Raw genomic sequence first — 25,427 nt, 5'->3', positions numbered from 1 at the left:
GAACTACCCTATGACCCTGTAATCCCATTTCTGGATAGTTACTCTCCTGAGTAACTATCCAGAAATAGTAATCATTGAAAAACAGAACTGCAAAAGGCCTGAACGTTCTTATGTTCATCACAGAATCATCTGTAATAGCCAAGAAGAGAAAATAGCCCCAGTGTCCACTGGCCAATGAATGAAGAAATCCTGACATGTGCACATAGTGGAATGCCGTCCGGCCTTCAGAAAGAGAATCCTGTGTGCGTCTGGATGGAAATGGAGAATATGCTAAGCCGGACAAATCAGGTCCCAATGGCGAACATTACAAGGTTTCTCTACATGTAATGGATTGCACACTGTCCCTACACAGCCCACTCCGGGAGGGGACAGAGGGCTCCAACTTACAGAAAAAAGAAGGGCTTGCCCAGGGTTTCGGGGAGGAAGGAATAGGAACTGTTCCGTGATACACAATTTCAGTCATGCCAGCTGAGAAAGTTCTGGGTATCTGCTGCACTGTGTGCATACAATACTGCACGACACACGGAAGTCTAAGAGCACAGACAACATCGAGCCTTGCTAAGCACAACGCGGATTTTGACCTAAGTAAGATGGGAAGCCCAGAGGAAGGTAAACAGGGGATGGAAGCCATCATACATTTTAAACAACAACTCTAGCTGTGCTGTGCAAATGGGTTGCAGGTGGCGGGGGGGGGGGCGGCAAGACAACAGCTGGGCAGTTGGCTAAGAACAGCGGGGCTGGGAGCAGAGACAAGTCATGCAGAGGGACAGCTTCAGAAAGGGCGAGTCCTAGGTGACTGTGGGACATCAGGCAGGTGATCTCAGAGCAACCCGAGATCCAGAAAAAAGACAAACGTATAAAGTGTGTTCCTAACAAGGTTTGGGGGCTGAGGAACTGAAGGCTGGGTGCCACTAGAGGAATATGGACGTAGCACCAGAAGACTAATGCCGTGATACCGTAAAAGAGGAGTTTCCAGCAGCGGGACTCGACTATGTCGCTTAGCCTTTTTATCTGCGAGTGAGATGAAGAAACAGACGGATAACAAGGCATGCCAAAAAAGCAGGGACCGTGACTGGAGCACTCGAATCATGAGTCTAAAAAAGGGCCAATTACTGAAAGTAACTAGATGAAATCTGACACATAACGTAACAGGTTCATAGTCGATCTCTCAGACGCACACAAAACACTCAAGATAACCAATTTAAACAGAGAAAAGGTTTATTCGGGTCCAGTTTTAGAGCCTTCTGCCCGTGGTCATTTGGTCTCACTGCCTTGAGAGCCTATGACGGGGGATGGAATACGGTGAAGGAAACGGATCAGTTTACAGCATCCAGGAAATGAAAACAAGGAGGGGTAGGGTCCCATACTTCAATGGCATCTGTCTGATGACTGGGGGACTTCTCCATGTGCCCTTCTCTTAAAGTTCCTGCCTTCTCCAAGCTGGGGACCATGCATTTAACAGATCAGCCTTTGGGGAACACTTAACATCCATCTCCAGCAGGGTGTACCTTCTTTCAAAGTTAAATATTTAAATCTACAGTTTAAATACAGGGTCTCCGGTGTAGAGCAAGTCATCTGAAAAAGGCCTGGCCTTTTGTTAGCAACATGCTATATGTTCCAAAGGTGTACTGCTATTGAAGTTGGAATGTTAATAAAATAAAAATGGCTTTTCAGGGGGAGAAGACCTGAGCTGCGAGAACAAAGGCCAACACTGTCTTCTGCTGCCTAAGGGACTGACATCGGGAAAAGGGGTACAGAGACACTTGGCTGGCAGCCATGTGATCTGGGGAACAGCCAGTAATAAAAGTGTCCAGAGTCAGCACCTTAACAGCTTCCTCGGCCTTTCCCCAACTACTACATAACTTTCAGAAATGAAGCATATTTCTCCTTGTTGAGAGAAAACCAGTTTTCAAGAATCACAAATCTTTGGGGGGAGGCTGGCATGAATGGTGTGGAGCTCATGTCGGCACCCGAGACTCAGGAGTCTGATGCAGGAAGGAAACCAGGAGTTTGAGGTCATCCTGGGCTACATAGTGAATTCCAGACCAGCCTGGTCTGTGACAGTGAGACCATTGCACTGGGCTGGAAAGCTGGCTCAATGGCTAAGAGCTGGGTGGGCATCAGGAGGACCTGAGTTTGCATGCTAGCTCCCACGTAACAAGCTCTGCCTCAAAGGTAGAGCGGTAGATCTAATGCTCTTCTGGACTCTGCACACGCATGTGTGCATGCACGCACACACAAACACACACACACACCACCACCACCAATCAAAGAAAGTCTCCAGCAAGCTCAGAAAATAATTAACTTGTTCAAAAGTAGAAAGAGTTGAACACAAGTTAAATTGGATACTCATATCCCCCACAAACACACACATGCATATGAAAATATGTGCACAAATCTCTGTGTGTGTGTAACAGCCCTGGCTGTCCTAGAACTTGCTCTGTAGACCAGGTTGGCCTGGAACTCACAGAGATCCGCTTGCCTCTGCCTTCCGAGTGCTAGGACTAAAGGTGTGTGCTACCATATCCAGCATAAATCTCCTTTTCAGCAGTTTCAATAATCCAGTCTGTCTGAACTCTTCTCAGGCAAGGACAGCTAGCTCCTAGCCTTACAACTTCAGGACTGGGACAATCCCCGGGATGTACATGAGTCTATTAGGTGACTATAAGCCTAGCCCTTGGCTCTTGCACTTCAGTCAAGATGACATTAGATAAATGTATGTACCTTGAAACAAAAGAAAGATGTTTTTCTAAAGGTCACTTAAAAAATAGTATCCTATGTTACAATGTCTTTTCAGCCATCTGTCTCTCTCCCTGGCAACTCAATTTCCCTTTCTCCCCATCTTCTTTGTCCCACAGGTAAAGAGAGCTCTCGCGCCCACCTGTCCACTTGGCTGACAGCCAAGCCGAGTCTTCCTGCTCTTCCGAGTTGCTCCTCTTGACTGGCAGTGTGGTGAGTCAGGACAAACAGCTCACAAGGAGAAAGACAGACAAAGAACTTTCACTCCAAGAAGAAATCATGCCCGAGAGGACCTACTCACCCTCCACCCAAGTCCCTTCTCCAGTGTCTCTACCCCACTGGGGAAGACAGGAGTGCGACTGGAAGAGTGAAGAAATCACTCGTGTAAACTAGAAAACTCGTCGGTATTGTAAAGGATTTTGAGATGTGTGAAGGTCAGATGTTATGACGTCAGAATCTCCCAATGTGGACGCGGAGCGCATTCACAGGGTAGAGCGCATGCAGCTGGGGGTGGGGGGCTTTGTTCCTCCAATCTCCTTTCTCTCTCTCCATATCTCATTGGCAACACCAGCACTGTGGAGAGCGGGAAGCCCCCACATCCAGCCCTCCACAGGATACCTAGTAACCCAATCTTCCAAATAGGCAGAGCGGAGGAAGCAGGGAGAAGGCACTGTCCACATTAAACAGAGATCCTTCGAATTCATTAACTTCGCACAATGTTAGCCATTTTTTGAAAAATCTTTTACTTATTTGTGCATGTGTGTGCACGTGCGTGTGCACACGTATGCATGTATGTGTGTGTGTGTGTGTGTGAGAGAGGTGTGTGTAGAGTATGAGTGCCACACTATGCGGAGGTCAGAGGACAACTTCGTGGAGATGGACTGCCGGGCTTTCCTGGCAAGGGCCTTCACCCTGGGTCATCTTTAGGGCCATAAAAAAGTTGTTAAGGCTGAATTTTGTTTTTTTGTTTTGTCTTTTTGAGACAGAGTCTCTCTGTTACACATAGCTCTGGCTGTCCTGGAACTGGCCTCGAACTCACAGAGATCCACCTGCTTCAGCCTGCTGGGATTAAAGGTGTATGCCATCATGCCTGGCTTTTTTAAAAGGTAGCTTTTGATATACACGCAAACAAGAACATAAAACTTTGCCAAAATGAAGTTTTTAAGAGTACAAGAAAGCCAGTTAATTCTCAGCCTTCTAAAGACACACGTGAGTTAGCTCTGCCTGCTTTTCCATGGGTGAATTTCCAGGCGACTAAAGCTGGACTTTACAGGCTACATTACAGTGTGGACTGAACAAGGCCAGGGATTGCTAGTTGGCCGGGCGACACACTACCTATCAAATGGCACACTCACAACCACAGGAGAAGACCATCCACTGCCTCTCAAGACTGCAGTGCTACACCCGAATGTGATGGGGACTTTAAGATCTTGTTTCCAGGTGGAAAAGGAAAACAAACAAACAAACAAACAAAAGAAACCACAGGAACAAAGCTCTCCAGCCTGTGGGGGCTTAAAGGGCCTTGCACAGTAAATCAACCCAGGGCTGTCCTGTTTTCCCCACAGCCAGACTGAAATAATACAACCCCAGCAGAGGTGTGAATTACCCCCATTCATCTTAATGGAGTGTTAACTTCAAAGACTTGTTTTAACCATTTAAATGCTAAGCTCATGAGTAAACATTGTTAAGAAAAAAAAGTACAACTTAAACATTCACTCCGAACATATGAAAGTAATTTACGGTCTTGGCATTTTGTCTTTTAATTTAGCAAATAACTCTCCAAATGTTAGAAAAGTGTGTATTTTGTGCGTTTCTTAGTTTTATTTTAAATAGTTATTACCTAATAAATTATGACCATTAAGCCCATAAGGAGAAGGTCCAGATTTCCCAGAAAAAAAAAATGCTTGGGGGTACTTGCATAAGGTTACGAAGGGGCATGGCTGTTGCTAGCCTTCTCATCAGCTTCCGCCAAAGTCACAGAAAATGTGACCTCAAACCGTCAACCAGGCAAGACAGAATGTTAAACTGACCACCTCCACCGACTATTTTTCTTGATAGGAACTCAATTTTGTGCAGTGTTACAAAGGATATTTGTCTCTTGCCAAACCTCCCAGGGCACCGGCTCAGGAACAGGTGATAAACGTATTAATTGATGCCCAGCTGTCACCACACTTAACATTTGCCCCCAGGGGCGTCCTTGCATCTGTTGTAGATTTAGGGTTATTTTGGTATTACCAGAGTTAAGATTTATTTTAGCAGCTGAACACCTATGAGCATTATTTCATACACAGAAAAACAGGGTACGAGCAGCGCAGTGGACCTGAAGGCCGCGCGAGAGGCCATGCTTGCCTGTGCTAGGGGCCTGCTCAGTGCCTGGCTTTGGAATGGCACAGCTGGCGTGGAACTGTGGGAAAGCACTAACCCCTGCTTCCAGGGCCAGCTCCTGGGGGGGTGAAGGCAAAAGAGACTCAGAAGGTCAAAGTTACGCAAGATAGAAAATGGAAAATCCAAGATTTCCTTCCATGCCCTTGGGTAAAAACTATTTCATTTTATTGCTCCAGATAGGGATCAGGCAGGGAACCAATCTCCTAGTAAGAAAGCCTGGCTGGTCTGCATCTAATTCATCAAAGGTCATTTAATCCTCTACTCATGAAAATGGTGGTGGCCCATTTGGGAGGCAGAGGCAGGTGGATCTCTAAGAGTTACACTGAGAAACCCTGTGGGGAGGGAGGGAGGAAGGGAGGAAAGGAGGGAAAGAGAGAGAAGAGAAGAGGTGAGGTGAGGGGAGGGGAGGGGAGGGGAGGGGAGGTGAGGAGAGGAGAGGAGAGGAGAGGAGAGGAGAAGAGAAGAGAAGAGAAGAGAAGAGAAGAGAAGAGAAGAGAAGAGAAGAGAAGAGAAGAGGATGGGTATTAACTCCCTTTCACGGAATTGAAGTAGACTCGGAGGTTAAGAGTTGCACGGCTTTCATTAAGATCTGAATCCAGCTCTTCCCAACCCAAAGCCTGGCCTTCCCATTACACTCATTGCTCTCAAGTTGCCAGCGTTCTCTTTGATCTTTTCAAAAGAGAAGCTCTGTTGCCAAACTTTCAGCCTCTTTTCTTGAGTGGGAGGCAAGAGGACACCTGCAAAAGTGTGGATTTCCATATATGCAAATGAGCGCTTTGCATCAAAGTCTCTACTTTACAAGTCAACTGCGGCAGGGCAGCGGTTAACTTAGGCATCCTGGCTTTGTCAGGCAGCCAGACATGGGACCCTTTACACAGGTTCCTCAGGGCAGAGGAGACCCAGAGTCAAGCTTCCAGCTGGGAAACATCTCAGTGGTCAAAAGCAATGTTTTACAATTTCTAGTCAACATGAGACAGATTGTTACTACGGGTATGTTTTCTAAGAATAAGGTTATATATTGTAGTGACAAACTGAGGTTTGGAGAACTTTCAAACTCACATAAGCAACAGGAAAATCTCAGGCAAGGCTAGGAGGCAGGGCCACACCCATAGAGAAATCTCAGTTTCTGACTGACACTAGTAGTATTAACACACACACTAACAATCAAATTTATATATAAATGTAATACACCGACTTCTTAAAAAACAGAAATTGATTCTTTATAAACTGTGGGAGACAGACCAACTCAAGACTTTCTTAGAGGCCCTGCTGAGAGGACAAAGAGAACTTTAGAACTTTAGTTCTGTGTTCTTGTCTAGGAGTGGACTTGGCAGGGGGTCTAGAGCTGAAGCCTATGTCTCAAGAATCAAGGCTACAGTTTTGGGGACCTGACTCTTCCCCCCTGGGCCGTGGTTATCAGTCCTGAGGCAGCTGTGTCTGAGGTAGCCCATGTTCTCTTTGGTAATATGTCTGACTTAGCTCTCTGCTGACCTTGCCCCTCTAGCTCCAAGGCACACAGTGTATATGACGCTGAATTTAATAAACTAGCTTGGGTTGGCACAAGCCATTAGTTTAGGGAAGACCTTTTGGTTCCTGCTATTGCTTTTGTCTTGTTTACTTCTTGTCTTCTTTATTTCTCATCTATGGTCCTTACTATCAACACCTCGCTGTTTGGAGCCCTTATTTCTGCTGATTCAGGTCTCTGTCTGTCTGTCATCTATCGATATATAGTAATTTTTTATTTTATGTGTATGAGTATTTTGTATGTATGTATGTCTATGTGCCATGTGTGTGCTTCATGCATGCAGAGGCCAGAAGATGGTGTTGGATCCTCTGGAACAGTTGTTACAGATGGTTGTCAACTGCCATGTGAGTGCTGGGAATTGAACCTGAGTTCTCTGGAAGAGCAATGAGTGCTCTTAGCCACTGAGTAATCTTTCCAGCCCCTGATTATATATTGGTTTTTAGATACAGGGTTTCTCTGTGTAATTACCCCAACTGTCCTAGAGCTAGTTCTGCAGATCAGGCTGGCCTTGAACTCACAGAGATCCACCTGCTTCTGCCTCTCAAGTACTGGAATTAAAGACGTGCGCCACCACCATCCGGCCTGATTCTTTATATTTAAAAAAATTTGTTCTGCGAAAGCTTGTTAGCAAAATGGTGCACGCCTTAAATCCCAGCACTCGGGAGGTAGAGGCAGGTGAATCTCTGTGAGTTCAAGGCCAACCTGGTTTATAGAGCGAGTTCCAGGACAGCCAAGGCTACACAAAGAAACCCTGTCTCAAAAAACCAAAAATAAAATGGAAAGACAAGGCCCAGACTGAGAATTTTTTGCAACCTACCTATTTCATAAAAGATAAGCATCCAACATGCATGTGTATAACTAAACAAAGAACACACAACCCAATTTATTTTTGGTTGTGAACCTAGCCTAAAGGCTGAGCCATCTCTCCAGCCCCACACAACCCAATTCAAAACTGGGCAAAAGAATTAGCCTCTCATCTAAGAAAATCTGCAGTGGTTGGTCACAGAAGCATGTGTGGTGCCCATTTCATTCCATTAGAATCGCAAAGCAGAGCTGCCACCACATCCCAGTCAAGTGGCAGGAACTCAGCACACCGCACTCCCAACACCAAAAGCTGGTGACGATGCGGGATTACAGAACGGTCACTCACTGCTAGCAATAATACAAAATGTTACAACGGTTTTAGAAGAGTCTGGCAGTTTCTATTAAGACTAAACACACGCTTATGATGCAGCATGTGCTTTTTGGTATTTAACGCACACACATACACACTCCAGCTGACAACATGACCATGTAAAACCCTGCACACAAACAGTTTTAGCACCTTTATTGATTGTTGGCAAAACCTGGAAGCAGTAGGAAGGTCTTCCAAGGGTGAGTGGATCAACAAACTTGATTCATCCCTATGATGGGATATTATTCAGAATGAAGAGGAAACGAGCTATTAAATCAAGGAAGTCAGTCTCAACATGACACGCGGTCCTACATGATCCCAATCATGGCCTTCTAGTCAAAAGATCAGTGGTGGCCAAGAGCAAACCCTCACCGACCTTTAGCACCCCTGGGCATATATAACGTGTGCTCTCCTGACACCAGGCGTCCTTATCAGGGAAAGCTGGAGACTGGGGTAGGGAGTCACATGGAATCCCTTATTTTGTTTACTCAATATGCCTGGAAACATAAAACTATTTTAAAAAAATAAAGGCTACTTATTTTTTTAAAGTCACAAATGGCAGGAATGCTCCAGGCTGGTGGCATACACCTTTAACGCCAGCACTCGTGAAGCAGCAGCAGGCGGACAGCTGTGAGTTCAAGGCCAGCCTGGTCAAAGCTTTGAGATCCTGTCTCAAAAATGAAACAAAACAAAACTGCCACACAAAAGAATGACTCAATGTATGTAAGAACATTGTGAGTTTTTCTAATTTTGGGTTTAAAAAAGTGACTAAATGCCAACTTTCTGCCCCATACTGCGGCTCTGTCCTGCTTTGCTGGTAATAATTTCCCTGAGTGTAATTTTCATATCCAATGCCTTCCACAATGACTCCTTCTTGCTTATAGAGGTAAATTATTCTTTATGATAGAAAATTATGTTTCTCATTGTTGACCCAGTCAAAAATGATGAGCGCTAAACTGAAGCTCCCGACCAAGGTGCCAGTGACGAGCAGGAGCAGTGCCTGTGGAGACAAAGGAGACAGTGAGGGCGAGCCTCTACTCCTCTCGGAGGTGTAGCTCAGGCTAGCCCCAAACACTCGGCACTCCTCCTGCCTCAGCCTCCTAAGAGCTGGGATTACAGGCATGAGCATCACACCTGACTCCAAAATGTCCTTTATGCACTAAGATACATGCTGACATTTTAGACATAGATGCAGTGATAAAAAAGATGACAAACTATTTCTTAATATGGAGGCCTTAAAGGAGACAGTTGAGAACAACCTACCCCAAGTTTCTTCCGTGAGAGAAAATCCTCTCTGCTGAGTTTCAGATAAAACAGCCCTGGGAACACAAAGATCAAGCATGTCGATGTGCTGGCACCTACGAGGTAGACAGGAGAAAACCAAGACGCCGTTGGATTCAGCTGTGAGGGCAACGATTTTATTACCCCTTCTATTTCTGCCATGCTAGAAAGCAAACCGAAGACCTCTGCCCGTGTGCGCTACCACTGAGACACTCTCCCCTGTCCCTTTTAGTACATGATTTTTTTAATGGAAACTTACCAACTACACCAAATACATTCCTAATGTCAGGAACATAGATTGCAAGTAAAACAATGATAATGTTGAGCGCTAGTGTGGTCAGAGAATGCCGAATCCACGAAAACGGAAAACTTGAGAAAAGTATCATCATTAAAGCTTTTCTGGCCTATATAACAGGGGGGGAAAAAGACATTTAGGCAAAGGGAAGGATCAAAGGCATAGCATTTGCTTAGAGAAACACATGTATAGTAACCATAATATTTTTACCCCAGATCATTTATATTCCCCAGACACAGCATAAACTATCATTATGCAGTGTTTTTACACACATAAACCTTTCTGAGCAAGCTTCATAAGAATTATTTTTCTTAAATTCCACACAAAAGTTTCACAGGCAATTTTTTTTAGGTTCTGTAATTTAAAAAATTACAAGCAGTAACACTGTGTTATGAAATCACAAAGAACAATTTTCATTAAATTCAACAGGCAAACAAACTTCCAAGAGGAAAAAAATAAACCATGGTATGGAAAAGAAATACCAATTCTGTTTTATTTCTGTTATCTGCTCCACGGCATGGAAATACAAAGAACCGGTTTCCACATCTGCCACTGCTAGGGCAGGCCACCGGCAACCACAGCCCACAAGTTTATCCGGCCTTGGCTGGACCCCTGGCCCTGCAGTCTCATAGGAAGGGGCAAGAATTCTGGAGGTCCCGGTTTTTAGAAACTCACATGAGTCCAAGACACCCGAACCGAAGCATTTCTACCCATTGCCGTTGGTTTCATCTCTATGGAAATTGTTAGGATTCTCATGTGCAGCGACTGGATACAGAATGGCAATCTGTTCCACCCCTTACATTCTAGAGCAAGCACCAAGCCTAAGCATGAACTCCCTGTGGGAAGCGACCTGGACTAGACCAAGAGGGGCTTGTTTCTGCTGACTCAACTCTCTCTTCTTTGTACACATTCTTTTGAAAACAGAATACAGAAAGACAAGCCCCCTGACAAAAACCCTTTAGAACTATAGTCTCTAAATTGGAAACAAAACTGAAAGAGAGGTAAATCTAAACTAAATCTCAGAAAGCACAAATTAGCTTCGAGGTTCACTGTTATTTTTGTGCTTTCATGGGACCATATGCTAGTATGAGGTCTTGGATCAATTACTTGACAAATGAATAAGATACACAAGACTAGATGTGATTCAAAGGTTCTGGTCTGCAAAGAATTAGTGTTGCCATATTAGGGAGTCACGACACTAAGCAACAAAACCTTTAGGCATACTTACAGGGAAGTGGATTAGAGGGACTGTCAAAAGCACAGCAGACAGTATGCATAACTTCACAGCCATGACAACAACGTCATGTGGCAAGTATTTACTATAGCCTTGTAGCAATTCCGACTCCACTCTGTCTGTAAATAAATTAAAACAACAGCAGCAGCAGCAATCAGGGTCACATTGTAAACTATGCGGCACTCTATCAATAATAGCAAAATTATTTTCTGTTGGATTATTGGATCATACTAGGCTTAGATCCCATTCTGAAATTCATTTCTGGCCCTTTTCTCTCTGCTATGAAATACAAAGATACTTAATATTGTCTTGAGATGTACACTTCTTTCTAAAATGCATTACATTTATTGACTTATTTGTGTGTGCCTACCATCGCACGCATGTGGAGCTTGGAGGACAACTTGAAGGAATTGGTTCTCTCCTTTTACCCTGTGGGTCCTGGGAATCAGACTTAGGTCACTGGACTTGGTGATAAGAGCTTTTCTTTGCTGAGACATCCCACTAGCCCACGTCCACTCTTTTGTATTCTTTTAGAAAAATTTGAAACCAGGACACACAGAATCTCTAAAGTTAGGACAAAACAATAGTATTTAAAAGTATCTCCTTAAGCAGGTGTGGTGGTGCATAGCTTTTATCAAAGCAATGGGGAGGCAGAGGCAGATGGATCTTTGTGACTTTGAGGCTAGCCTGGTCTACCTAACAAGTTCCAAACTAGTGAGACCCAGTCATAAAAACAAGATAAAATAAAACATAAACCAAAGCAAAATTCCTTAGAACTCGGCCATAATTTTAACAAAGCGCTTGCATGGGCACGGCTGAAATTGGTCACCATGGCAATATGAGATGTGTAGGCACCATGGCAATATGAGATGTGTAGGCTCACAAGGGCCGGGCAGTTACCTGAAAATGGGGGGAGAAGGGCGGGGGAAGCAGAGCACCCCACATTCACATGCTTTCCCACTATACCAGCGTTTTCTCAAAGCCCACAGTGCTGACCACTCTTGGGGTAGTGTCTATAGTCTGTGTGGTGTTTTGTGCATATGATCAGCTGTGTCTGTTTCCGTCTTGCATGAGAAAAAATGTTACGTTAAGAAAATGGCTTGTTAGGTCAGGACAGAGAGCTGCTGACCCCGCCTTCTGCCTGGCAGTTTCCTTCCATTTACATGGTTTTCCTTGCCCAGGTCACCTGAGAAAGAAGAAGGGTGATCACGCCACACCTCAGGACCTATGGTCAAAGACCAGTTTGGACTTAGACTAGAATATGGGGCTGTTTCATTTGATAGAACAGGGTTTTAGAAATCTAAAAAATCAAATTTTAACCAATAGACAGATGACCCTCCTCCATCAAATGTGCCTCTGCTTTGCTAGGTCTTAAGAGAGACAAGGACCCCATAAAGACACAAAAGGAAGTGTATATACCACGTACAAATCCGAGTGACAGACGGAAGTTTTAACAAAGGGCTACGGTGATTCTACACTGAGATGACAGTGTACATTCAAACCCCACTACTCGCTAGCAGCTTCTCTGAGCCTTATTCCTGTGTCGTCAGATGACAATAATCCATGGACTCAAGCTGATGTGTGTGCTGACACTTAAAGCCACGGAAGAGACTTTCTAGAACCGAAGCCTGTGGTAGCAAAGGGAATGTGTGTGAGGAAGGGGCTGCTCCAGTCAGCACTACAGTGCAGGCATCATGACAGGACAAAGAGGGTGGAGAGAGGAGGAGCTGGAGAGGCCCTCGAGACTCAGCAAGACAGCTGGCACAGGGTCTGGACGGAATCAGACAAGCTAAAAGTACAATCACTTAGGGATTGGTTAATTTCAATGGTCAAGGCCTCTGACATGCCTATGGGAGTTATCTTGATGAATTCAGTTGAGGTGGGGACACTCAGTGGTGGATGGCACCATCCCAAGGTTCAGGGCCTTGGACTGTATAAAAAGGAGAGAGCAAGCAGGGCAAGGCCTCATTACTCCTGATTCTTCTGCCAGCTCCCGCCACTGTGCCCTCCCCGCCATGATGGACTGTAACCGTGAACTGGGAACCACGCATAAAAAAAAAAAAAAAAAACCAAAAAACAAAAAACCTTTCTCCCTCGGCTGCTTCACGCCTCAGGTATTTGGTTGCAGCAATAAGGAGTGAAACTAAGAGAGAAAGAGGAGTGTGTTGTGACCTGAATTACACACAAGTACAGAAGAAAAATACCAGAACACAAAAAACAGAAAGCCACTGCTATAACCTCTATATAATGGGGCTCTGAGCTAGTGTAGGTGGTCCTCATGGGCACAGGAGAGAAATGAGGTTGTCTACAGTGCCACAGACAGAAGTTACAGAATGAAGGATGGGACTAGGTACGAGAACTGGGAAGAACCAGCAAATCTGGAATCTATTTCCAAATCTGTGAGATACTTGGGAGTCTTTGGACAAATATGGCAAACTATTTTATCTCCATTTTCTGAATCATAAAATGAGCTATTAACACTTCTTGCTTAACAACCTCACAGACATTAAAACGGCCTGGTTACTTAATGTTTGGGCACCAGCCTAGTTCACCACAGGGACACTTTCCCTCCTTAATATCTGTGATTAGAACCAATATTATTAATGTAGGTTGATTCTTACAGATCCTTTTAATCTGACAGAAGTTTGATATTAACTAGGCTTTCAGAGTCCTGGATAAAGATTCCATTCAGTTCCAGAAGTATTAAGAACTACACTTATTAGAAATTCTACTTTCCAAGGGGAAAACCTTCTGAGCCAACCACCACTACACAACTACCCCACATTCTTAGCTGGGCCTTAATATATGTAAGGAGCAATTATTACACACTTATTTAAACTCAAAGAAAGCTTCACAAATTTCAGAAAGGACCTGATGGTGATTTTTGTAAGTCACTTGTACCACTGGTGTCATATCTGCTTAAGACACCGAGGAAGGACGACCGGGAGGAGAAGCACGTCCATTAGTGTGGAGAGCCAGGCCAGGCCGCAGGGAGGAGAAATATGAGCAGCAATGTGGCAGGTCACGATGACAGCCGTGGCCTCCAGAAAGTGTCTGATCACAGAGCCTCAGCCTCAGCCCCGCCAACACCAGGGGAAATGACCATCTCAGCCTTGGGCCCGTAGGCATCTAGGGGAATGATCACCAAAGGCTCTCCTCGGCCTACACCTGAAGGAGCTACTAATGGAGCCATGGCCCCCAATTACACCAACTGGAGGAAAAGGGACCCCCCCCCCCTGAAACACAGGTTCTATTTGTTCTAATTGGAGGAAGAGATGGGAAGACAACAGGGCAAGAATCCACTCAACAACATAAAGAGCAAACCAGCACCACCAGAAACCAGTGGTTCCACGATAGCAAGACCTCAACAACTCAATGCAGATGGAGCAGAAAACTACCTTAAAAACAACTTTATGAAGATGACTGAGGCCCTTAAAGAGGAAATAAAAAATTCCCTTAAAGAAATAGAGGGAAAGACAACTAAAAAATTAGAAGAAATCAATAAATCCCTTAAAGAACGAAGAAAAAGCAATCAAACAGGTAAAAGAAATGGTCAAGACTGGAAAACTGAAATAGAGGCAATTAAAAAAACAAAACAAAACAAACCACAAACTGAGGGAAATCTGGAAATAGATGAGCAAGGAAGTCAGGACCACAAGGGGTGTGTCCACCCACGGAGATGGTGGGACTGATCTAATGGGAGCTCACCAAGGCCAGCAGGACTGGGACTGAACAAGCAAGTGATCAAACCAGACTCTCTGAATGTGGCTGACAATGAGGGCAGACTGAGAAGCCAATGATAATGACACCGGGTTTTGATTCTACTGCATGTATTGGCTTTTTGGGAGCCTAGTCTGTTTGGATACACACCTTCCTAGACCTGGATGGAGGGGGGAAGGCCTTGGACTTCCCACAGGGCAGGGCACCCTGACTTCTCTTAGGACTGGAGTGGGGGGGGGGAAGAGGAGTAGGAGGAGTGGGAGGGAAGTGGGAGGATGGGAGGAGGTGGAAATTTTTAATAAATAAATAAAAAAAAGAAAATCTGGGTAAATGACCAGGGACTAAAAATGCAAGCATAAACAACCAAAGATAGAAGTCCAGTTCAAAGGCACAGAAAATATACTCAACAAAATCATATAAGAAAAGTTTTCCAACCTAAAGAAGGACATGCCTATGAAAATACAAGAAGGTTACAAAACATGAACTGGACCAAAAAGAAAGACCCCTCACCACATAATAATCAGAACACTAGACATACAGAATAAAGAAAGACTATTAAGAGCTTCAAAGAAAAAAGGCCAAGTAACATATAAATCAGACCTATCAGAATTACACCTGACTTCTCAAAAGAAACAATGAAAACCAGAAGGTCCTGGTTAGGAGTTACACAGACACTAAGAGACCACGGATGCCAGTCCAGACTACTATATCCAGCAAAGATTTCAATCAACATTGAGAAAACAAGATATTCCATGACAAAACAAGGTTTAATCAATATGTATCCACAAATGCAGCCCTACAGAATGTACTAGAAGAAAAACTCCAATCCTACACCCACAAAAACACAGGTAATAGATAATCCCACACCAACAAATGCCAAAGAGAAACATACACCCATACCACCACCAAAATAACAAAAACAAAAATAACAGGAACTAGCAATTACAGGTCATTAATATCTCTTAATATCAATGGACTCCATTTGCATATAAAGACACAGTCTAACAGATTAGATATGAAAACAAAATCCATCCTTCTGCTGCATACAAGAAACACACATAAACTACAAAGACATTACCTCTTAGTAAAGAGTTGGGAAAAGATTTTCCAATCCAATGGACCTAAGAAACAAGCTGGTGTAGCTACCCTAATATCTAACAAAATAGACTTAAAACTAAAATTAGTCAAAAGAGATGAAGAAGCTCATTTCATATTCATCACAGAAGAAATCCATCAAGATGAAGTCTCAATTCTAAACATTTATGGCCCAGATACCATACCAAATGGCACCCTCATTTGCAAAAGAGACATTTACTAAAGCTTAAATCACATATTGAGTATCACACACTAATAGTGGGAGACTTCAATACCCCACTCTCACCACTTGACAGATGTGCCAGACAGAAACAATGGAGAAATAAAGGATCTAACAGATGTTATGACTCAAATGGGCTTAACAGACATCTATAGAACATTTCACCCAAACACAAAAGAATATATCTTCTCCTCTTTAATAACCAATGAAAGCAACACAAATACAGAAGGACCTCCTACACCAGAGAAGGACTATTGCGTGCCAAATACCATAGCAGGATTTATAGAGAACTCACTTCTGCCTTGCTGCAACCCTATGCAGTTATGCATGTATTATAGATTAGGAGTTGAAGATGCTTCAAGGTAGAGGCTCCCCTCAAGGTCACAGAGCTAGTTAGGGAATGGCAGTTAGTTACACAACCCAGATTTGTTGGATCCCCAAACCAGTATTCTCCTCAATGGGCCTGGGAAATGTTGTGGTATAAGAAGACATGGAGCTTGGGGAAACTGGGAGGTAAGCATTAATAAAGGCCCACAGCTGACGACCACAGGCGTCTCAGACTTGAAAGGTGCACAAAGCCGTCAAGCAGGTCATCAGCAGCTAAGCATCCCAAGAAGGAATAGCTGCTCACTTGCAGTTACTATAAAAACATTTATAAGCTGAAGAATACATTCAAAATTGGGTGAGTTGAGTGGCCATGTGTCGTGATGTGATTGTTCACAAATGTTGCTCATATTTTCTTTCTTGTTCTAGGCTTTGTTTTTGTTCTCAACATTCTTGTTGAAAGAGGAAAAAAAACCCCAACAAACTATGCAGGAAACACTTCCAAAATAAATAAAAGAGAATTTTCCTTATGCTTTATAATTTTACAAGTGCCTAAGAAACTTACAGAGAAAGACCCTGGCGCAGCAGAGGCAGTAATGCATTTCAGCACATGCTGTAGAAATGAAGTCGGAAGGCAGAGATGTCTGGCAGCTGAGTCCACTGTACTGTCTCGTGCTTTCTGGAGTTGGCCCTTTGTAGTTATTGAGATGGTTTACTCTCCTAACCTCTAAGTTTATCATCTAGATTCGAACATACTGAATATGTGATCCCCCTTCTACTTTTTCGAGACAGGGTCTCGACAGACTCCGGCTGTCCTGGTACTCATTATGTGGACCAGGCTGGCCTCTAACTCCCAGAGATCCACCTGCCTCTATCTCCTAAGTGCTGTGCTTAAAAGGTGTGCATCACCATGCCTGGTTCTAAACATGCAATTTTAAAAGACCCAGATCATTATTTTATAGAGATACCAATATGCTTGAAATTTGACATAAAAGTCTAAGAAAAATTTTAGGAGTTAGAGCCATCAAGACCGTGTAGTACTCTTGCAGATAACATGAGTTTGACATTAAAGTTGGGTGGCTCACAGATGCCCACTTCCAGGTACCTGGCGCCCTTTTCTGGCCCCCACAGGTACTCCACTCACATGCACAAACTCACATGCAGACACGCACATACATACCATCATAATTGAAAATCAAAACCAAAATCTGAAAAGAGGGAACTTTCCCATGAATTCATTATTCTTAAGCCTGACTCACCTCTGTCAGAGAGAGGAGGTGACAAGGTCACCACAGTGCTGACACGTGGCCTGACAGATGAACTTACCAGGGAAAGGTGGGAAGACAGCTACAGGCATGAGGTCGCCTGTGCTTCCTTCGTCACCTAGAGTTAAGAATATACTCACCATAAAAAGTGAGGTATCCAAAGAGTGCAGACACATAGTAGAGCAGGAAGCTTAAAGCAATTGCTGTATTGGTCACATTCTGCATTCTCTTCTTTGAGGGGCTGAAACACAAAAGCGGTAGACATTGATAAAGCCAGGGATCTGAATCCTGTCTAAAGGAACAAGTATCTCCCAGGCCAGTTGGGACTCTTCGGACAACCATGAGTTCATCAAAGACTACACATCAGAATCATAAGTGGACACTCAGGCAGTGACGCAAAGATGGCATCACTGGTATCAATCTCAGTGAGGGCAGAATTAGCTCTTGGCCGCCTTGTCTGCTTCTTAACCAATGCTTAGAATCACGAAAATAGAGGAGGTTTCCAATCCGCAAACCCCATACGTAATGCACACTCCCAGCGTTGCACAGTACCTTCGAAGCTCACAGTAAATGGGCAATATTGAGGTATGGCAGAGAAACGAAAAAGCCATGGTTGGTACGGCGTAAATACTCTGAAAACAATTTTAGAAGACAAAATTATTAGAAGACAAAAGCTACTCCATGTTGCTACTTGGTTATTATTTTTTTTTGTTTAATTACATTTTTTAAAATTCTGTGTATGTGTGCGCCCACACACCCACGCCGCTAAGCACTTGTAGAGGTCAGAGGAAAACTTTGGGAGCAAGCACTCTCCTCCTACCAACTTTGGGAGCAAGCACTCTCCTTCTACCATGAGTGCAGGGTCAGGTCATCGGGCCTGGTGGCCCAACAATACAACTGAGCCACCTTGCCAGCCCCGAAATAAAGTTCTCTTAAAAAAAAAACAACTTGGTCGAATTTATTTCATCTTTTATGAATGATCTCTTTATAAGACTTTTGAGGGGGTGGGGGAGTCACTAGCAAACACTGGAACTTACAGGTCGGTGGCTTGATTATTCTGACCTGAGCAGTTTCTGGCTGGTCCCTAATACCATGTTGCTTAATTACAACCACCACATTCTACATTATTTGGATAAGATAAAAATAATTCAGATAAGATATAAGTAGCTACGTTTAAAGACATTTTATTATAATTATTATTATAGTCATTATTAAGGTATGTACAATTTAAATACACCTCATTACCCCAAGCAGCAATAACTCCAATGCTTTTGAATCTGCTTTTACTTATTCAGTGCAAGCAAGTATTAAAAATAGAAACCACATCTTGTACTGCCAGAATCCTTCACCAAGATCTTTTTTAATGAATACAAAGACCATTAATTCTAGACCTGAAAAACTCCATGGGATCCCATGCAATACATAAGCTTATAGTTTCTTTAAAAATTATTATTAGAATATTTAACAAGAGCCAGAGAAAACTAGCAAGCCTAAGTAACCCTCTAAATTAAAGTACTCTCTTTAACAAATGGATGGCAATGATTTCTCTTTTCTGGTCTAAAAATATTTCCCCTTAGCCGGCTTTAAGCTCTTCACCAAAAGGACTTCCAGATGAGGAACTTCGTTGGGATACAGTACCTGGGAAGTCGTGTTCCCTGAAGCTGCCTTAGGGGAATGAGAGTTTAAGTCACACATTCTCTGTTTCAGATACTGCTCCGTTTCCCAGCTTGTCAATTACCCTACCTAGATCTTTAGGCCTGTGGAGGGCTTCGCCATGAGAAAGATGCGGTGACCTCCCTTGTGAGGCTGGAGAGACATTTCTTAGTTACAAACTGGAGCTGCATCGGAAAGTTCTGCAGGGAGGACTAACCACATTAGCATTCTATTCTAAAAAGGCTGGGCAGTGAGTAGGAAAGGCTAGCTCCTGGGGCCTACAAAACAACAAAGCAGGGACCACGCAGACGGTGATTCCTGTTTCTCTGCTCATGCTCAGAGAATCTTCCAGGCAATTCCAGGATCCTACAGTGCTCTCAGAGCGAGCATGGGACTTGGTCTGTTGGTCTCTGCTCTGAGCATCATAAATCTCCCCTCGGAATGCTGTTCAGGAGTATTGGCAGTACTCTACTGCTGGTCCAACGATGGGGCTGTTTAGCTAAAGACCAAAGTCCTGCTCACAGGGGAGAAGTTTTTGATGTAATTGGCGATTTAGCTTTACAAGTCCAGAGCGCAACAGGAAAGCCGTACCCACAGAGGACCGTGCTGGCCAGACCAGACATTTGGTAAATCTGTTCTTTTAGGCAAAGTCCCATTTAAAACAGGCTCCATTTAAAGGCACGCCAAAAGAAAGAAAAGAAAAAGGTGGCTGCTTCATAATGGGCCACCCTGTGTTAAATAATATTATTCTTCTGGTAGGCAATCCTATACTTAGCACTTTCATGAAAATCAATTAGTTACAGGTATAAAGACCTGAGAGACCCTGTTACACAAATCTCTTAAAACTTGAAATGGGAAAAATCAACCCAAAGTATCTGTTAATAAGTTACACACCTCTTTGGAGAAATGAAAGAGCTTTGGTTTACAGTCATCTGTAGCATTGGAAATCTGTTTAAGAGTATGGAGGGGAAAAGAGAAACCAATAGCTATTAAAGTCAGAATACAGCAACAAATATGACGAATTTATTACCACTACACTTTCAGATCAGATCACTTCAAAGCACAGTTCTAAAACGCAATGCACCCATAACTTTTTCATTAATTAGAAAAAATAATCATTGATCTCCCATTTCTTTTTTAGTTGAAAAATTAAAAATAAAAGAGCCTAAAAACTATCACCTGGAACACTCCATTGATGCAACTTAGGGCCACAGGACAAGGGATGGACCACTTTTTAATCACTATCTGGAAAAAGAAATACAATCACACTCAGATAATTTGTAGTAAAATTCATCTCAAGCAGATCTCAACCAGGACAACACTTAAATGATGCTGAACAAGAGGCTAACAGATGAATCCCTGCTGCTCTGGTCTCCCCAGAGAGAATGGGGTCACCTTGTAACATGGTCACTGGGTGGAGAGGGAGGGCATGGGCACCTTACTTCTGATGGAGAGGAGGCAGGAGGGATCTGGCTCATGAAAGACTGAGTGAGCTCTTGTGTAGATTTCCCAAAACCCCAACAGTACCATGGTTTTTTTTTTTTTTTTTTTGCTTGCTTGTTTGTTTTTTAAAGGGCATCTCAAAAGGAAGCACGTTTTCAATGACAACTGCACAGAATACTATTATTTGTGTCAGAAGCAGACAGGCCTAGCATACGAGCAGAGGAGCAGGGACTTCACTGCTGAGTGTGACCTGATGCACACCTACTTCACCCCTGGACGTTTTCAGGTTTGTGCTACTTTGGTCAATGTGGCGAGAGCTGGCTTAGAATATGAATGCACATCTAAAAAAATGACAAAGAAACCCAGAGGGATGGTGTTTCCCAGAAAACGTCGATGAAAGGCTCAGGACTTGAGTCTTAATTGTGGCCGTCCTGCTCCTAGAGCCACGGTGGTGGCTGTGTCAACACTGCCATTGCCCCGGTTGCAGGCACATAATTACTCTGTAAATATTTGCTTCGGGCTAAATCCCAGCATACAAAGGGGCAGAGAGAAGAAAGGAAGTATTTGTCTTTGCAGGAGACCAGTAAGTAAATACCATTCCTATTTGGAACTTATCTAGTTTGGGATTTTAACAAATTCAATCAAAATTTTATACAGTGATAAATCTAAAGAAAACACACACTTTTAGGATTAAGTTAAAGAGTGAACCTGAGTCACTTTTAATTTAAAATCTCACCCAAAACGGGGTGGGTGGCTAAGGACCAACTGGGCATTTCTAGGTTACGTTTGCAACATAAAACCAGGTTTAACCATAAACAGAAAAGAACAAAACCAGAACCAAGAGCTCATTATCTTTGTTTTTTCTTTTTCTGAAAAGTTTAAGTGATGGAGTGGGGGTGAGAGGGATAGGAGCTGGTCTCTCTGGTGCCCTGCCCTGCCCATGTCTCCCCAAAGGCAGAGTCCTCCACTGGGGCCTCTCAGCACTGCTGAGCGCAGACCTTGAGGACCACGGAGCATCATTCCCTCCCTTTTTCCTTGGTCATCTGCTGCTGCAGAAGCCTTCAAGTCAAAATTCTTGCAAAAATTCTCCAAGATAAAATATAGCCTATTTCATTTATTAAAGAGAATTATTATCAACTCAATTTTACACTAACACAAATTCCGTTATTACAGCTAATTTCTGTGCAAAGGGCTGTCCTGGTTTCAAATCTGCATGGTGGGATGGGGTGGTCAGAGCTACAGAGATTGGGAGAGACCCACCAACAAGAGAAGAGAGTTCCAGGGTAAGAAGGTAATTCTGGGGGATGGGGACACACACACACACACATGACCTGAGGCACTAGAAATACTGCATTCGCACAAAAGCCCCTTCCCCCTCCTTCCCCAGCAAGCCCCTTTAATTCTTTCCAAATCCCAGCAGCCCCTCCCTCCTCTTGACTCTTAGTGACTTGTTTCAAGGTGACCGAAAAGGTAAGTTAAAAAGAGGATAAAAGCATCTGTTTGGCTATTTTGAGCCACTGCTAAACTGAGATTTATTTTTAAATTTAGATACTCTCAGGGAAAATGTTTGCTAACTTTCTGAATGAAAATCAGGATCTGGGAGAACACTAGTAGGGATGCACTGGTCTAAAAGGCTTGGAAGGCATAAGGAAGAAAATAAAATGAAGAAAACATTTTCTGAACTGATTGTATAATGTAATATAAACATAATAGACTTATACACACGTTCTAAAAATAATCAATGAACATATCGGCACATGTTTCAAAAAAAAAAAAAACATCAGTTAGCTGAGCATGGTGGAGCTATGCTCACCCTAAATTCCAGCCCTCAGGAGGCAGAGGCATGGGCACATGGATTTCTGTGAATTCTGGGCCAGCCTAGCCTGCATAGTGAGGTCAGGCCAGCCAGGGTTACATAGGAAAACCCTGACACACACACACACACACACACACACACACACACACACACACACACACACGCAAAACAAACAAAAACTAGAAACAGAACCAGTAATACATATGGCAACAAAAGACAGCAGTAAACAAACAAACAAACAAACCCAACATAATCTACAGTCTCATTGTAGGTCAAATTTCAACTCTTCTCCCGGGTAGAAATCCAAGCAGATGATTTGTAGAACATCACGATAAACACAGGAGAATTATTTCCATATGACTACTGAAGCAGAAATCTGCATCGGATTAAAGAGTATCTACTAAGACTGAAACAGAAACTCCAACAGACACATTGTATCAATACGTTTCACCTGTGTTAAGCTATTGACTGTGAAAACTGAATTCCTTCTACCTATGAAATGCTTGTCTTGTTGATTAACTATGAGGAGAAAATTCAGTATGTTACCTGCACTCATTAAGAGCCACACACTTCTATGTACGTGTGGGAATACCTTCTAACCATTTAGATGTTTTTCAACAATTACCTTATGATCAAAATACTTACCGTTCCTCTCTAAGTATAGAACCTAAAAAATACATGCTCAATTCATTATTTGAATGACACTGGAGTGGGTGGAGGGACAATTTTAACGTAGGTGAATTCAACAAACAATCAAGCACTGTTAACTATTTTCAGTCTTAAGAACATTCCTTAGAAGCAGAAGGAGAGAGAGCACAAGCAAGGAACTTAGGACTGGGAGGGGTGCACCCATACACTGAGACAATGGGGATCGGGAACTCACCAAGGCCAGCTGGCCTGGGTCTGAAAAAGCCTGGGTCAAAACTGGTCTCGCTGAACATAGCGGACAAGGAGGACTACTGAGACCTCAAGAACAATGGCAACGGGTTTTTGATTCTACTGGACCTAGTGGTTTTGTGGGAGCCTAGGCAGTTTCGTGGATGCTCACCTTACTAGACCTGGATGGAGGTGGGTGGTCCTTGGACTTCCCACAGGGCAGAGAACCCTGATTGCTTTTTGGGCTGACGAGGGAAGGGGGCTTGGTTGGGGGAGGGGGAGGGAAAGGGGAGGCGGCGGTGGGGAAGAGACAGAAATGTTTAATAAATAAATAAATAAATTAATAATAAAAAAAAAAAAGAACATTCCTTAGAATAAAATGTTTAGGAACGGGGAAATAAGAGTTACTTGTACATATTTCAGTTGTTCCATCCTGTGTCTCAGATGATTTAGCCAAAGATAAATGCAATGCAGTCATGATTGGTGTGTATATACATAGTGGGTATGTGGTTGCATGTGTGTGTGGTGTGTGTGCGGTTGTGATTGTAGCTTTGTGTGTACACGTGTGTAGTGGTAGCTGGTTGCATACTGTGTGGCTGTGTGTGCACATGTGGAAGTCAACGTTGGGTGTCACCTTGCTTTCCGAGACAACCTCTCACTGGTCTGGAGTGGGCCGAGTGGGAGAAAGTCAGGGTGGCTGGCCAAAGAAGCCCAGGAACCTGCTCCCCCAGCACTGGGATCACAAGCAGATACCACATGCCCAACTGTTCACACGGGTTCTGGGGACTGAAGGCAAGCCCTCATACTGGCAAGGCAAACACCATCATCCCAGTCTGGAGACTGTTGGACAGCTCTGGAATCTGGCTCTATAAAGTGCTTATGTGTGATGTTCCCCTTGATTCAATTTATTGGTAATTAAGTAACCTTAGAAAAAGGTTGCTGGGGATATATCTATTCTTGGCAAATTAAAAATGCTCAATCCTATGTAAGGTTTGACATTTAGATACTTACTATAGGATACACTACAGTGCAAAGAAAAAAGTTTTAAAAAATTATATACAAGGACACATCTGTCTTAGAAGAATTAAAAGGCCATAAATCAAAATTCTCTTTTATCCTTATGCTAAATTATTTTACAAGTATAAGTTAAACTATCATCTGATATATAATAAAAACAAGATAACTAAAAATACATTTTCTGCATATGAAAAAAATATTTATTTCCAGTACTATATTTACGAGAGCATTTTATGCTGAGTAAGCAGACTGGATAGGACTCCATTCACATCCCACTTCTCCTTGGACCTTTGCAATCAAGTCTCAGAGACCATCATTTCAGTAATGGAACAAAGCTTCAGGCAGTGCTGCGTTAAGCTGAACGCACGGGGCACAGGCCTATCGCTTCTCCAGAGTGCTAGGCTGTCCAGGGGTCTAGTCCACCTAGAGTCTTAACTGGAGGGCTGTGAATCCCTCTCTGCTAACCACAGAACACTAAATTTCAAATGCTACTCTAAGCTTCTTTAAAATGGACAAAGTGAATAATCCTGTGACCGAAATTATTTTCAAAAACAAAACAGTGCTTTTAACAATATAAAACGGGCTCCTGTGCCCAGCACAAAGCAGTAAAAGCTGTCGTTAACACAGTCGCTTTTTTTGTGATGAAATAGCAATGCATTATATTGTAAACTTACCACAAGAGCAAAGAACACCATAAAGAAAAATGATAAACTGCTTGTGTAGCCAAGAAAGCCTGTAAAATACCAATAAAATAAAAAGCAATTTATAAGGCAAGTGACCCTGACTCACAAAGAGAGCCACGCACCATGGGCATGTTTTCTACTGCAGCTTGGTCTCTGGGCCCCGGCCCGTCTGTCACAGACCATTCTGCAGCTCTGCACAGCAGGACGGGCCTGGCTTGCACAGGCAGTGCACTGCGAGGGGGGCTGCTCCTTAAGGCTCGGGTGGGGCGGACAAAACGCTACCACAAGCCAAGTCATAAGTTAGCTAGGCAGGGCTGAGGACGGAGCCACTGAAACCAGGCCAAGCTGAAAATGATGCGCAGTGGCCACTCTTCTAGACACGGTGCTGTGGCGCTGCCCCTCCCCCAAACATCCCGTGTTCCTCCACAGACTCACCTATCCTGGGGAGCAGCGAAAGAGGGAACACGACGCCGACACAGATGATGAGCAGCAGCGTCTGTCCATCGAGATACCAAGACCTATTAGGAAAGACACTCTGTGTTAGGTCCGGGACATGGGACTCATTCACATCTATTCGAACACCACGAAAAACCTACTTTTTTTGTTAAATGGTCTTAGGAAAACTTTTATTGTTTATTTACTTATTTGTTTTAAGGTGTATGTGCACTGGTGTTTTGCCTGT

General features: G+C 43.4%; 1 protein-coding gene across 3 annotated transcripts in view; it reads right to left on the bottom strand.

Annotated features, from left to right (window-relative positions):
* Positions 1 to 7,959: 7,959 nt before the first annotated feature.
* Slc38a6 (solute carrier family 38 member 6) overlaps positions 7,960 to 25,427 on the bottom strand; it is a 60,844-nt gene continuing 43,376 nt past the window's right edge. For all 3 annotated transcript variants that reach the window (XM_050153640.1, XM_050153643.1, XM_050153642.1), the window contains 10 exons: positions 25,181 to 25,263; positions 24,737 to 24,795; positions 20,090 to 20,155; positions 19,805 to 19,858; positions 17,810 to 17,889; positions 17,398 to 17,498; positions 10,628 to 10,752; positions 9,364 to 9,508; positions 9,087 to 9,181; positions 7,960 to 8,823 (listed from right to left, as the gene is read on the bottom strand). In XM_050153640.1, the coding sequence (XP_050009597.1) occupies positions 8,722 to 8,823; positions 9,087 to 9,181; positions 9,364 to 9,508; positions 10,628 to 10,752; positions 17,398 to 17,498; positions 17,810 to 17,889; positions 19,805 to 19,858; positions 20,090 to 20,155; positions 24,737 to 24,795; positions 25,181 to 25,263 (910 nt within the window). In that variant the 3' untranslated portion in view covers positions 7,960 to 8,721. The remainder of the gene's footprint in view (positions 8,824 to 9,086; positions 9,182 to 9,363; positions 9,509 to 10,627; positions 10,753 to 17,397; positions 17,499 to 17,809; positions 17,890 to 19,804; positions 19,859 to 20,089; positions 20,156 to 24,736; positions 24,796 to 25,180; positions 25,264 to 25,427) is intronic.

This window comes from Alexandromys fortis, unplaced genomic scaffold, assembly GCF_014885135.2.
Source record: "Alexandromys fortis isolate MF-2015 unplaced genomic scaffold, M_Fortis_MF-2015_v1.1 scaffold_82, whole genome shotgun sequence".
NCBI classification, from domain to species: Eukaryota; Metazoa; Chordata; class Mammalia; order Rodentia; family Cricetidae; genus Alexandromys; species Alexandromys fortis.
Note: the sequence above shows the minus strand (reverse complement) of the source record. Positions and strands in the feature narration are given on the sequence as shown.